The sequence below is a fragment of the Bemisia tabaci genome, chromosome 6, assembly GCF_918797505.1.
Source record: "Bemisia tabaci chromosome 6, PGI_BMITA_v3".
Classification (NCBI taxonomy): domain Eukaryota; kingdom Metazoa; phylum Arthropoda; class Insecta; order Hemiptera; family Aleyrodidae; genus Bemisia; species Bemisia tabaci.
The window spans coordinates 34718159-34731902 of NC_092798.1; the positions used below are offsets into that span (position 1 = coordinate 34718159).

General features: G+C 40.7%; 1 protein-coding gene across 1 annotated transcript in view; it reads left to right on the forward strand.

The window, feature by feature from the left end:
* LOC109042981 (discoidin domain-containing receptor 2) overlaps positions 1–13744 on the forward strand; it is a 337676-nt gene that overhangs the window by 269450 nt on the left and 54482 nt on the right. The window contains exon 5 of the mRNA XM_019059980.2: positions 1312–1459. Coding sequence (XP_018915525.2) covers positions 1312–1459 — 148 coding nt within the window. The remainder of the gene's footprint in view (positions 1–1311; positions 1460–13744) is intronic.

Consider the following 13744-nt stretch of genomic DNA (forward strand, 5'->3'; position numbering starts at 1 on the left):
CCCTCGTGAAAACAAACCTTTCAAAATTCCGATATTAAGGCCTCCGAGGATCTTCGTTTTAAAATACAAATAAATACAACGAAGCTTGGCAACGTCAATTGCGCGACAGCGAATTTCCAATGAATATCAAAGCGGCCCATCGAGCAGTGTAATGAAATAGAGCCGGCAAAAAAGTTTATAATTTCGTTTTGCAGTTGGACGTGGACTCGGGGCCCCGCTGATCGATTGCAAATGTTGACTTTTCGCTTTTATTTTATTTGTTGGGCGTTTTTCCGGTCGGCGTTTTAAGCACCGACAAACTCGCCTCGCCCCGTGTCACCATCCCTCTGCAGTCGATAATTGGACGCATTTCTGTCAAACGGAACTATGTGCATTATGACGTGAGCCCTGTTATGCATATATTCTTATGGGTCTCAGGGCTCATGTCTTAATGCACATAGTTCCGTTTGGACAGAAATACGTCCAATTGGTCTTTTACCGTTTTTCGCCCAAAACGGGACAAGCAAATCGTCGCACTTTTGACGTAAGCGCCTATCTCGATTTCGAATGAGCCCCCGAAAGCATGAATTTATATATGGAATAGAGCTCATGGGGGAATCGAGATACGAACTTACACCAGAGGGGTGACGAAACGCTCCCCATTATCGGGAAGTCGGGACGCGTCGACGGCTGTCAGGCCCATGGACAGAGGCTGTTTCCGCTTTATGATAGAGAGCAAGCGACAAATTAGACTGGCAAATTGTTTTTTTATCTTTTTTGACATGGTGATCATGTCTGACTTGTCGGTGCTTTTTTATGTTAGTTATTTTCGCGGAATAAATTAATGACTGAGTATTGATGAAGTAAAGTATGGTCAGAGAGAGCAGAGTGAGTTGGTCAACTCGTTGTTTCGCTCACGAAAGAAGGTAACTGTACTAATCGACAATCGATGTTGCTGAATTTCCCCTCACACGTTGCATTATAATTACCATGAGAATCTAGGGCATTTCTAACTGAAAAGTGCACAGATTTTGCTCCTGATCTATCATGTTCCATGTAAACCACTAATTGGTTTATAAGTCATAGTTTTTTCTCAGTAGTGTTGAACATTCAGGGGAAAATGAGGAAATACTTCAATCGAAAACTTGAAAGTCAGAAAATTTGTGTAACTTTTCAACAGTATTGACTGCAGGAGATCCATTATTGTTACGTAAGTTATTCTCATTGAACTTTCTGTGAGCCAAAAATGGCTGACACTCTAAGAGCATGTAGACTAAAATTACAGACAAACGAGTCGATTCTAATATTCTCCTTCTTTTTTGTATTTTTCAGAATCTACCCGGGAACACAAACACGTATCTGGCGTGGAAACAAGATCTAGATCTTCCTTTCGTCGCAAGCAAAGTGCGGTTTCTACCTTACAGCGAACATCCCAGGACGGTCTGCATGAGGGTGGAAATCTACGGATGCCCTTGGCAACGTAAGTTTGCATACTGATGAGACAACTATCGCAAAGGCTGTCCTAAAAGTACTGCCCGTTTTTGCCACAAGACGGAAGAAAGCAGTTATCATTTTTAACTCTGTTTTTCTCACGTAAAAAATTCTGGAAATCCCAGAGCGGTCAACTTTGACAGGTCATTTTTAAAATACTGCATCTCAGTCAAATTCTAAGTTACAGAGCTCATTTTGGTCTTATTTAGGAAATTACACGGATTCCAGCCCCACACAAATCACATCATGATGTCCGCTTTTTTCGTCCAGTGGGGAAAAAAGGGGCAGTACTTTTGGGACGGACTAATTTATTTTGTAATCCCTCTCATATCCTTTGTTTCTTTGTCAAATTAATCAGGACTACCATTAACTGAATATTTAGTGAGTACTGCCGTGTTTAGAAGAAACGCCGTAAGAGTAATCAGCCGTCGCAAATTTGCCTTCCGCAAATCACAAATTTTTGGGATAATTTGTAAATATTTTTCTTCCAATTTTTCAGGAAATTTTGATCATAATTTGATCTGAAAATCCTGAAACTTTCGAGGACAAATATTTATAATGTTCCTCAAAAATAAATATTTTCTGAACAAAAACTCGGCAACATTAAAATGCTCATAGAATGTTCTTCCTCAACACGGCAGAATTGATACTCTGTTCCGGAACCTGGAAGTTCTGAAGTAGTTTGTTTCCGCTTGTTACCTCATTCAGTGCTCCCATTTCCCAAAAATTGTACCGAATTTTCGGACTTTTTAAAATTTATCTGAATTTTTCCTGAACTTTTGAAATCCCTAAACTGTTCCGGATCTTTTGCATTCGCCGGAACTTTCTCAGAACTTTTGAAAAAATCTAAAAAGAATCCCGGAACTTTTGACGATCACGTCGTAGGAAAAAGTTCCGGATCCCGGAACTTTCGACGAACATGGAATGGGAGCAGGGACCTCATCATTATCTAAAAGACATACCATACCACCTCGCAAATAATGTAAAATCGGAACGAGGAGTCAAATGAGCGGATGAATCCATGGCCCCGAAACGAGCAGTTCCGTCCGAAAGCCCGGAAGAGGCCGCGGTGGACGAGTGTTATTCCCGAAGAAGCTCTGCTAAGTCAATAATCGCCGGGCGCGGAACGCGAAACCGCGCGGTACGAACAAAGCGCTCTTAAAGTTGCAGGCTGCCCACCTAAACATGCTCGAGAGCAGAGCACACAAACTTAACCGGTAATTCCGAGTCTAGTTACTCGCAGTTTTAATATGGCGCCAACGCCCCCGAATCTCCACCAAAATCCCCATCACGCGGTACCCCCAAATTGCCAATATCATGCACGAAATGGCAACGCCGGGTGACGCTTACCCGTGAGCGCAAATTTTGAGAGGCTTTGATTGAAACTCCCGCAGGGAGACTCCGAAAGGGGTCAGCGCACATCTCACCCCCGCGTAGTTGCCAAATGTTGAAAATAAAACAATCCACACCCCCGACGATTCCCGCTTCGTAACGGACTATTTTGAAACGTTTGAAATTCCACCTGCCGTATCGCGGATAAATCAACTACCCTCGTCGACGAACTGCCGTTGAATTGGTCTTTTTTGAGGAGATCTGGCAATGCTGACACCCCGTTCTCTTACGGGCTCAAGTCCGAGAGGACTTAACGATAAATATCAATCGAGTATGCATTCGGTCAGCGAGGACTTGCCAAGTCTCGCATAATATTTCCGAATTTTCGGTTGATTTTGGAGGAATTTACCCCCGAGCCGTCAACGTCGCGCGGGATGTTCTGAGTGCACCCGTGAACAAAATTAATTCCCGCGAACGAAACTAGCCTTTTACGGGCGAGGTGTATCGGTATTTTCTCCGACGGAGCCCCAGGACTTTCGCGAATTTAAAATGGATTGGATTTGGCTGGGGAGAGGATTAAAACCGGCTCCCTCGCAGTACGTACTGAATTATATGCGTAAAAGTAATGGCTAAAAGCACGGTGTTTGTTTTAACAAACGTAATGCTTTAGAGGCTTCAAGTTCAACGTTTAGGTGGGAATTTTGAATTTTTTCGAAATATCCTAATATTTCTCTTATTTGAAAACCAATGTTTTTGAGTGAAAAAACAAACCAAACTACAGAAAAAGAAGAGGTTAAATTCGTCATCGATGACGAAGTTGCATTATTTAATTTTTTCCTTCAATAAAATCACATTTCAACTTGAAAAATTTCTTTTACACTTATAGACACTTAAGTTCCCAGGGCAAGACGTCTTGCCATTTATTTTGGTAAGGCTAGAGCCCCGGTGGAAAATTGACTATTTATTCCAAGGTCTAATTTGAGCCACCAGAGCACTGCTCTGACACCATTGAATGACTTACAGGCCAGCTCTAATGCTCCATTTTAATTTACAAAAGGATAATTAATTCGTAGCGATTTTTGACGGTGTGAAAAGTAAAAATACAAAAAGTTGAAACGGATCCAGAACCAAACCACCATGAAAATCGTGAAATCTCCGAGTTTTAGGAGGATGAAACAAATTCTTGGAGTAGGGGGAATTTCCGTTAAATTGAGAAAAAATTTCAAAGTCGAGAATTTTTCTTAACATTTAATACTTTTTATTTTTTTCTTCCTTTTTTCTTTTCTTTTTTAAATGATAATACTTATGCTCTCCGCGTACATGGACCTTGCGACGCCTAGAGTTGCAGGATCTGAGATGAAAGTGAGGGAGAATAACTAACGTTTTCAGGCGCCCGCCGGAGAAAACTCCGACGAGATTGAGTTTTCCCTTTCCTTTCTCGTCGGATTCGAGCGATCGTAGCGGAAGCATGTTTATTATTACCATGCCCCGCGGCGAGCGACACGCATTCTGCTTCCCGGCAGCCACAACAACGAGGCTTTTAAAAGTAATGACGCTTATTTTATGAACATTCGGCCGTCACTGATAACCTGTTGAGTCGATCCCTAGTCGCAGTGGGGTGGTTTAGGGAGCCCCGCATAGCCTGAACGTTGTACATTTTCATTAGAATTTTGAAGTTTTCTCCCGCAAAATTTCACTACGGGACGTATATTACCTATCTTCACAAGTTACTTAAAAGGATGTAAAAAAAGTGTGCGAGAACTTACAAAATGCTGAATTAACTAGCTATAGCAGATACTTCAGCAATGTCGTGACGTAAAACTAACTGCCGTAGCGGGTAATTTAATATTTTGTGAATTTTCGCACATTTTTTCCCCCATCCAGAATGTTAAATAAACTTCACTTTTTTTCGGTGAAGTCTCACACTCCCGTGTACCGAAAAATGTCTCAATTTATGATCTTTTCCTTACAATAAGTGTAGTAGTATACACAGACTTATATCCTTGTTTTAAGTATACCCATCTTACAAATTCTTTGTAAAGACGTTAATAGCTTAGGATGCTGAATGTCTATAAATAAAATCTCTAACTAACTAACTAAGTATGTAATATCATAATTAGCGTGAATTATAACAATTACTAAGCCGATTCGGTCAGCCGATTGAATTACCCGTGAATGGTTTGGAAACGATATCGATAAGGCATAAAGTTTATTCGAAAATTGATTCCGTTCGAGTAACGAGCTTCATAAATAAATAACATATTCCACGCGGTTTCAATCCGACGATCGAGCCGTGTTCAATGAAAACAATGGCGGCATTATTCGGAGGCAATAAATAAAGCCCAAGCCTCGAGAAGACCGCAATATACGTCGCAAAATATTCGACGAATTTTCGTGACAAATTACAACAGGGAAGCATACTACGAGGCCGATTTCACAGTATGCCATAAGTTTATACGCCTTTTGTGGATGGGAGCGACATTTTCGGCGTCAAGAAAAAGGAATTTCAAAAATATTGGAACGGCTGTATGAGATATTTTATTACATGTGGGGTTTAATTTATATTCCGGTGAAAATACTCTCGGGCAAGGCTTTTGCGCGTGTTCTTGCTCTTATAAGGTAGTTTTTGCGTGTAAAATGTCGATATAGAGGTTATTTACGCCGATTCAAGCCTCGTAGCGATTCCGAGTGAAATCGTAACAAATGTTTTGTGTTTCATATCTAACTCGGGTGAGAATTTCGGGCAGTGACGTTATTGTGTACATTTTTTTATTTGAATTATCGGCCTAGACACTTTCAGTTCTCGATGAATGGAGGGGATGAGCACACTTTTTGTGGTTTCAACAAAATTGAGGTCCAAATTAAATTTAAAACAAGCCGCTGGTTCCAGCATTACTGTGTTGGAGAGCTCACCTTTGTGAAACTATTTACATCTATTAATGATTTTTTCTGAAATTGTACATATATTATTTGAATCTTTACCCAATTATCAATTACATGCCGATGCAAAATGTTATGATGTATTTTATAAGACAATTTTTTCACATTACAGTAAATAAAGAGAAATAAAGAGAGAGAAATGGTCATTCCAGAGTTGCTAAATTCCTCCGGGTAATACCTGTATTTTGGAGGAAAATTATGCATATTTTTCCTTGAAATGTTCAGATAATATGGATTAAATTGAGAATAATTTTGTCTGGAGGACTTTCTGGATCTTTGTCTGGATTTGCCGGAGGAAATTTGGCAACGCCTGAAGGCTCATAAGACGTTTTTCCTTTGGTACGGCAGTATTGATGCGGAGCCTGTAACCTAGCGATGTTGCCTATTAGAAAATTTTGTTTCAGAAAAATGACAAAGAAGCGGATGAGTAGTAAGCGCTTGAATGGATCGTGGTTTAATTCTTCATTTGAAAAAAACAATAAGTTTTTCCAGCTTTGTATCCCTGAGACTTGAGGGATTCGGAAAAATCGAGACCTAAAAATCTTGAATCCGAGGGAAAAAATGACGGATGGATAGGCGGAATTATAAGGTAAAGTGACGGGTCCTTATGCTCCGTTCCAACTGTCACGCGAAAGAATTAGCTCTGAAAAGGCACGTCGAAAATTGTCCCCCTTCATCGGAGCTCGTTTCAGACAGGCGAGATCCGAGCTTTTATGCTCGGAGAAAAAGAAGCTCAAATAAGAAAGGCTTCGGAGGGAATCCGTGATAGAGATGGATCGGGATGAATACATATTTCATTTGCATTAATAATCGAGCAGTGTCGTCGAAAACTCGGCGGGAATAAGTACTTTTCCTCGTTTGAGTAATTCGACTCAAACTGGGTTTTTTTTCTTCGCGACCAAACAATGATTGTTTGATTGATTTGAAGACTTTTGGAGCTCAAAGCGGAGGGAGACCGGTTTTAAACGTCACGGGGTATTCTTCCGGATCGTTGGCTTTTCAATCCGGAATCAAACTAATTCATCACAACGCTTCCTGGGATAAGTTTGATTTTTCCCAATTGCGCAATCGAATCGTCCCAGAAAATAATTGGGTCTTATTAGAATTTTATCGAAATCCTCTTTAAACTCCCAGGGTAATGGAAATTTAGAGTTAGAACCTACTAACGTCTTGCTTTTGGGCTCTTCGAGATAAACTCCGTTCACGCTTTTGTTAAAAGGATAGTTTTTAGCATGAGTGCAGCTAAATATCTTTCCTGGGGAGATGAAACTGTCTACTTCTACACTGCTGCGTTGCGTGATTTATGATATATCGATTAATCTGCCATTTAGGCCCATAGAAAAAATTCGATAAACATAGTGTTCGCAAGGAACACTTTAATAATTGATTATTTATTATAGCTTCACTGGAAAAAAACACATTGGGTCTAGAGTCCAGACTCTTAAAAAAACATCGAAAAGAAAAAACTCTTGATTCAATCAGATCTAAGCTTAAATCAAGAACCAAGCCTCTTAATTTGAGCGGATTTCCTTTTGATTTAAGCTTAAATCTGATTGAATCCAGAGTCCTTTTTCTTGTCAATATTTTCAAGAGTCTGGACTCTAGATCCAATGTGTTTTTTTTTTCAAGTGTTCAAATGGGAAAATATTGATAATCGATCATTCACGCCTCGCCACTGATGTTAATTCATCATACAATTTCATCGGAGGACATTTGGCAAATCTCGTTCAAGCGAGCAAGTTTCTTCAGCTCGGCAGAATACAAATGAACCTCATTTTCCAATTAGGAACTACAATTGCTCAATTTCTGGTTCATCATCTGGCCAAAAAAAAGACCACATCTCACAGGTCCATGTGAAATGGCAAGAACAACACCCAACCGTCGTCGCGGTGAGACGTAAGTAAGTGAGGCAGTAAAAGTTGGAGCAATCCTGAAAACTCGGGGTGAGTTATTGACGAGACGTGACCCCAGAACCACCGTAGAAACAGATATTGTTTTTCGATACAACCTTCTCAGCACTCCTGATACACGGGTGCGTTTTCCGCATTGCAGCTTTTCCGGCGCACTTGCACGGGAAATAGAATCAAAGATATGGACTAAAACAATCTCAGCAATTTTCCCTTCACTGGAAAAAAACACATTGGATCTAGAGTCCAGACTCTTGAAAACATTGACAAGAAACAGGACTCTTGATTCAATCAGATTGAAGCTTAAATCAAAAGGAAATCCGCTCAAATTAAGAGGCTTGGTTCTTGATTTAAGCTTAAATCTGATTGAATCAAGAATATTTTTTTCTTGTCAATGTTTTTAAAAGTCTGGACACTAGATCCAATGTGTTTTAAGCGTGCCAGTAGGGCTCGCTTTTTGAAATCACTCGGATGTACCATAGTACAGCACACAGATCAACCAATGCTATTCAACGGGTCGTCCAAATACTTTTTTCCTCGCACACCGTTTCTTTGTCTTTGAACCATTACACTGTCAAGCCCTGATGGTCTTTTACCAAAAAATCTAATGAACTGCCAATTGGAAACCCTTGAGAATATTTATCTGTCAAAACCGTATTATTCAATTTGACAGAAACCTCATATGAGCTTTCTTACGCTCGGAGGACTCAACTCTAGAACCTTCTTTCCCGCCAAAACTCTATAGCCAATGAGCGTCTTGCACTGTAAGTGCAATCTGTGATGAGCCTCGTGACTCATTATACTATGTACTAACCATGGCCCCTGCCGAAATCCACTTAAACCACTACAGTTATCTCGCGATATAGCTTTGGGTGTCCGGTTTCGAGCAAGGCAATAAAAGACGGCGAGGCGATTAACGATTAACCATTCACCGTGATGCCAGGATCCACCAAATTTTCTCAAAAATTCTTTTCCGTCTATTTAGCGAGTTTTTCTTTACTTTCCGTTGAAGTACAAATAAAAAGAGACCTCATTTGTACAAATCGGCCGAATAGGAGAGAAGTTACAGTTCGAAATCCAAATAGATTAACTGAACGCGATTTCGATGCACGGCAGTTCGCCCAAATCACGGTCGTGCGCAAATGCCGCATATCAGCTTAAAATCAAGATAATTGGACGGAATCTTTAAAATTAATTTACATTCAACGTTCATGAATCAATATTTTCTCCCAAATTTAGCAAAAAGTACCAATTGATGCAAAAAGCAAAGACGTGAAAATAAGAGGTATTTGTCCAACATTTCAGTTATTCGGCACGCTTTTCCAACATACTCATGTCGGATTTTTTCTTCTTGTTTTTTTTTCCAGTGTTCGCAATCGTATTTTTTTTACTGAAAAACGTGGTCACGCCGTTTCTATGTCAGAAATAATGTGGTCAACTCCGTATCAGTCAAATCAACCATGTATGAATGTATGTACCGTGTATTTTCGTATGGCTACTTGAAAGATGTGGGATGTATTGTACTCTTTAACCCTTAGATGCTCAATATTTTTTTTGTGCCAAGTCCTAGGTCGGATCAAAGTGACCCGTATTTAAGTGAAATGATTTCGATAGTTTTGAAGTATCATTTATGTTTTCGAATGTAAGAAAGACTTTTCATTTTAAAAAAGAAAATTCACATGTTTTACCATGAAGGTGAAAATTACGTAGTTTGCAAGGCGACTAAGACGGACGGAATCAATCACAATATGGGAATGGAGCAAAGGAACGGACGCGCGTGGAAGACGGCGCAGAGATACAACTATTCGTACTTGATGGATGTCCGTGTTGCGTCCGCAAAATTGAAGGCGCGATGGCGCGAGGCCTGATCTCGCAATGCTCCAGTCCATGCTGCCAATGAGGTGCTGCCCATTTTTGGGAGCAAAGTTGAAAAACGACAGAGCAGAATGTGAAGTTGTACAACCACATTTCACGTATAGAAAGTTGGTACATTTTCATTAAAGTACTGGGGCACTATCATTTCATGAATATGCAATTAGGGATTTTAACAATGTCATTTACAGCACCGCTTTATATTTTCTCAGCATAAGTCACATCGAGAAGTAATTCCGTCACCAAAGATTGAGGAAAAAGTTGAGTTACAGTAACTCAATTTCTCCTGGCGCGCTTTACTCAAGTCTGCCGGTGCAACTGCACCGCGCGAAAAGGTGATTGCTGAATTCGTCTTAAAACCGTTATCACCGTGAGCTCGCTTTTAATGCAATCAACCGTCTCTTTCCGGTTATCGGATCGATTTTTCGAGCCCCCACCCCCCCTCCTTCCTCTCCGATATTTTTCGCGAGAGACAGAAGACTACAAAGTACCGACTTAAAAGGATTACCGTAAGTTATGCACCACCGTTAATTAATTTTCAAGTTGAACGTTGCTTTCAGCTGCGTGCAGACGCGGGCTTGCTCGTTACTCTCTTAGTAACAGAAGAACGTAACTCCGTTACCGCGTGAGCCCTGCAGCGCATTGAGTTACATGGACAACAGGGCCCTACGTTAAGGAGTAGATACGATTTTTTGTTAGTGAAGCGACGAGTTGCAGCTTCCTTTACCAGATCAAGACGCTGTGTCTTCTCCGTCACTCTTGTGACGTCATGTTCGGGGAAGATGAGAGATAGGTGGAAAGTTAAGTTCCTTTTATTGCTCTTACTAAAACCCTGCATAGAGTGATGACAAAGGAGGAACCAAGTGGTTTCCGCAGAGAAGAAATACTTTGAAAACCCCTCACTGCGCTCATACTGAAAAAAGATCGGTGGGATTAACCTGGCCACTTAAAGAGTTCTGAGTCTGACATAGTGCAGCTTGGAAGAGTGGTTTAGTACCTTCTACTCGATCTATTGTTACTATTATGGTATAGGTGCCGTAGTGGGACAGGTGTGCATATTTTTTAAAAGTGAGACTCGTCTCGTTTTTCGTAATTTAACACTTCTCAATGCCACAAAAATAATTACAAGAGCTTGATAATTTTTTCCCTTTAAGTCAAAGGCTAACGATTGGTGTCGGTTTTAGAGGATGGTTACGTACGATTTTATAGAGGATTACAACTGAGTGAAAAGCTTCACTGATTTTTTAATAAAAATATGATTTTGGCGTAACTTTTTTATGATTTTGGACCTTCAAATAAGTTTCACGAGAACGATATTTAAGCTTTGCTAATATATCTTGTAAGCGAAAAAAAATTCAAACTACCCGAAAAATGCAACGTTAATTAGCAAGTATTCGTATTTTTCAAATGCGACTGAAATTTACAGACTTTTCTAAGTTTCCCCTCTTTTTTCAACAACGTGTTGTATAATATTTTTTTTTCAACCCTTAACATTTTTAACTATGCCCTGAAAAGAAAATGATATCACCAACTCAACATTACCATAACTAGTTTTTTTCTCCTTGAAGAAGACCTTTAAACATAGTTAACTCTCAATGTGTACTTACAGACGGTATTGCTTTCATCTCACTTCAACTTTCATGTTACGCTCTACGAATTTCAATTTACGACCACTGAAAAGTTGAGTCATGATAAACAAACCAGCCTCCTGTTCTACTTAACCCTTTTACCTGTAGCCTTGATTTTGGATCTCGGTTTCCGAAAATTTCATAGTGCGTGAGGAACTTTTAACAAAACATACAACAAACGGGAGGAATTTTGTGAGTCACGTTCAACCACTGTCGACCGATTTCTGGAAAAAAAACACATTGGATCTTGAGTCCAGACTCTTAAAAACATCGACAAGAAAAAATTCTCTTGATTCTATCAGATTTAAGCTTAAATCAAGAACCAAGCCTCTTAATTTGAGCGGATTTCCTTTTGATTTAAGCTTAAATCTGATTGAATCAAGAGTCCTTTTCTTGTCAATGTTTTCAAGAGTCTGGACTCTAGATCCAATGTGTTTTTTCTCCAGTGAACAATCGGGAGGAATTTTGTGAGTCACGTTCAACCACTGTCGAAGGATGTTCGTGTGAAAGTCAAAGCTCTGCCTCAATGTAAAGTTCTATCCTTTCTGCAGAAACGAGTGAAAAAATCCACGAGAAAGGTGGCAGACAAACGAAAAAAAAAGCATGAGAGAAGAATAACGGGAAAATTATGCAGAGGAAGAAAAGCCAGAAGGAAATCCGCGGAGTCTCGTCCCAAGACAGCGCGCGGGCGAGATGGTCAAAGCCTTATGTCACAGCTTTTGTTCAACATTCCCAAGCTTTTTAATTACGAAAGGCATTAGCGTCCATTACTCGAACACCGGCCGCGCAGCGTTTTCAAACGGAATATTTAGGATAATTGTAACAAATGTCTATCGTCTCGCAACCCTTTTACGGAGGGTCCGCGCCTGGGGCAGGGGGTCGTAAGCCCGTCCCTAATAGCCCCTCGTCCATATAGTACATTACGCTTGACAATAGCGCCAGACCGCATTCAAAACTTATTATAATGGTCACTAAATTAAAATTTACTCCGTAATTATTCCGCGCCATACCTGAGACGTTTTCGCGCTCGAGCGAGAGAGGAGGGTGTCGGGTGCAGCGCTGCGCGTTTCCAAATGTGTTCCTTGGATCGTTTGCGGCTTCGGAGCGACTTGCCGGCGTGAAATTATCCCTCCCGCTAAGGCTCCGCTATATCACCCGAATTTTCCAGTTGTGACACTTGTGTCATTTCCTAAAGTCCCTCTAATACCCGTCCCGGAATGTCTTGTCCTCCCTTTGATTTATCCGCCAAGTTGTGTTTGCGGGGAACCGACCGGAAAAGTTGCCATGTCGTAGCGTTGAGGGCGCTCTCTCTCCGCAGGGATTGTGAGGCTACTCTAGTCGAACTAGCCACAAAAAACGTATAACAATTTTATTTTATTTTTGGGGGGGGGGGGGGGAGGGAGTGGAAAACTCATATATAAGTTTCGAATTTTAACTCTAAAAAAAGTACGAAAAATAGTTCGATAATGCGATAATCTGATCTTTTAAAAAAAAATTAAACGAAATCAGCGACATTGATGATGAAACCCGTAGAAGCCCAAGTTTCAAGTCGAATCAAATTGATCCGTACTTAAATACATTGATTTTGATACTTTGTGAAGTAATATCTTTGTTACTTCTATATTTTTGAAGTTGAGATACTTTTTTTTTAATTTTTTTTTTTTTTTCACCTCCTTGGTCACATACCGGCGCTTTCTAACCCCTTTCTCCGTCCTCATCCGCCATGTATATCAATTCCAAAAGAGATACTTAGGTAAATCTGTCCCGGCATGGCATTAGGGGTAGTCGTAAAAAAAAAAGAAAAAATACCTGACACTACCTCTCCGTGAATGCACGTACGGCATCTGCGAAATTGAAAACGCAATGACGCAAGGATTTAAACCCGCAATGCTCCGCTCTATTCTGTAAAAGAGGTTTCGTTCAAATTCGGGAAGAAAGTTAAAAAAAAACGAGGCCCAATTGCATCTTTTCTATCTTCACCGTTGTTGCGAACGTGACCCTTGAAGCACCAATAAATATAAGAAAACAAACACAGTATAGAATTGAGCAAAGGATAGGACGTGAATTGATGACGGCGCAGAGATACGACTATTCGTACTCGATGGATGCCCGTGTTGCGTCCTCAAAATTGAAGGCGCGATGGCACAAGGCATGAACTCGAAATGCTCCACTTTATACTGCCAATGAAGTGTGAACATCATTCTAAACCGGTTATTTATAGATCTTAAGCTTCGTTTTCTTACCACTTAATTAAGCTTTTCCTATTCCCAGAAACAAGGCCCCGCAGCCTCAAGAGGGCATTCGGAATTTTAGTCCCTGATGCCTTAAGCTCTCCCCTGTTGCATAATTACCTCATCTCCGAGGCAATTTGTCCACTGTGTCCCTTGACGAAGGGTCCGTCCCAGGTGAGCAGAGCCTGTAAGCCAGGCGTCCCTCCACCCTGGAGTCCCTGGACCCTGCGAATAACAACCTCTTCCGGACGTTCCGGTCCCCACGCCCGGAATTTGAACATCGTCGCCCGCGAACATTCAAAATAACACTCGGCCTGACCGAGACCACCCGTTGTTTTGATTCGGCTATGGTTGAATCGTCGGC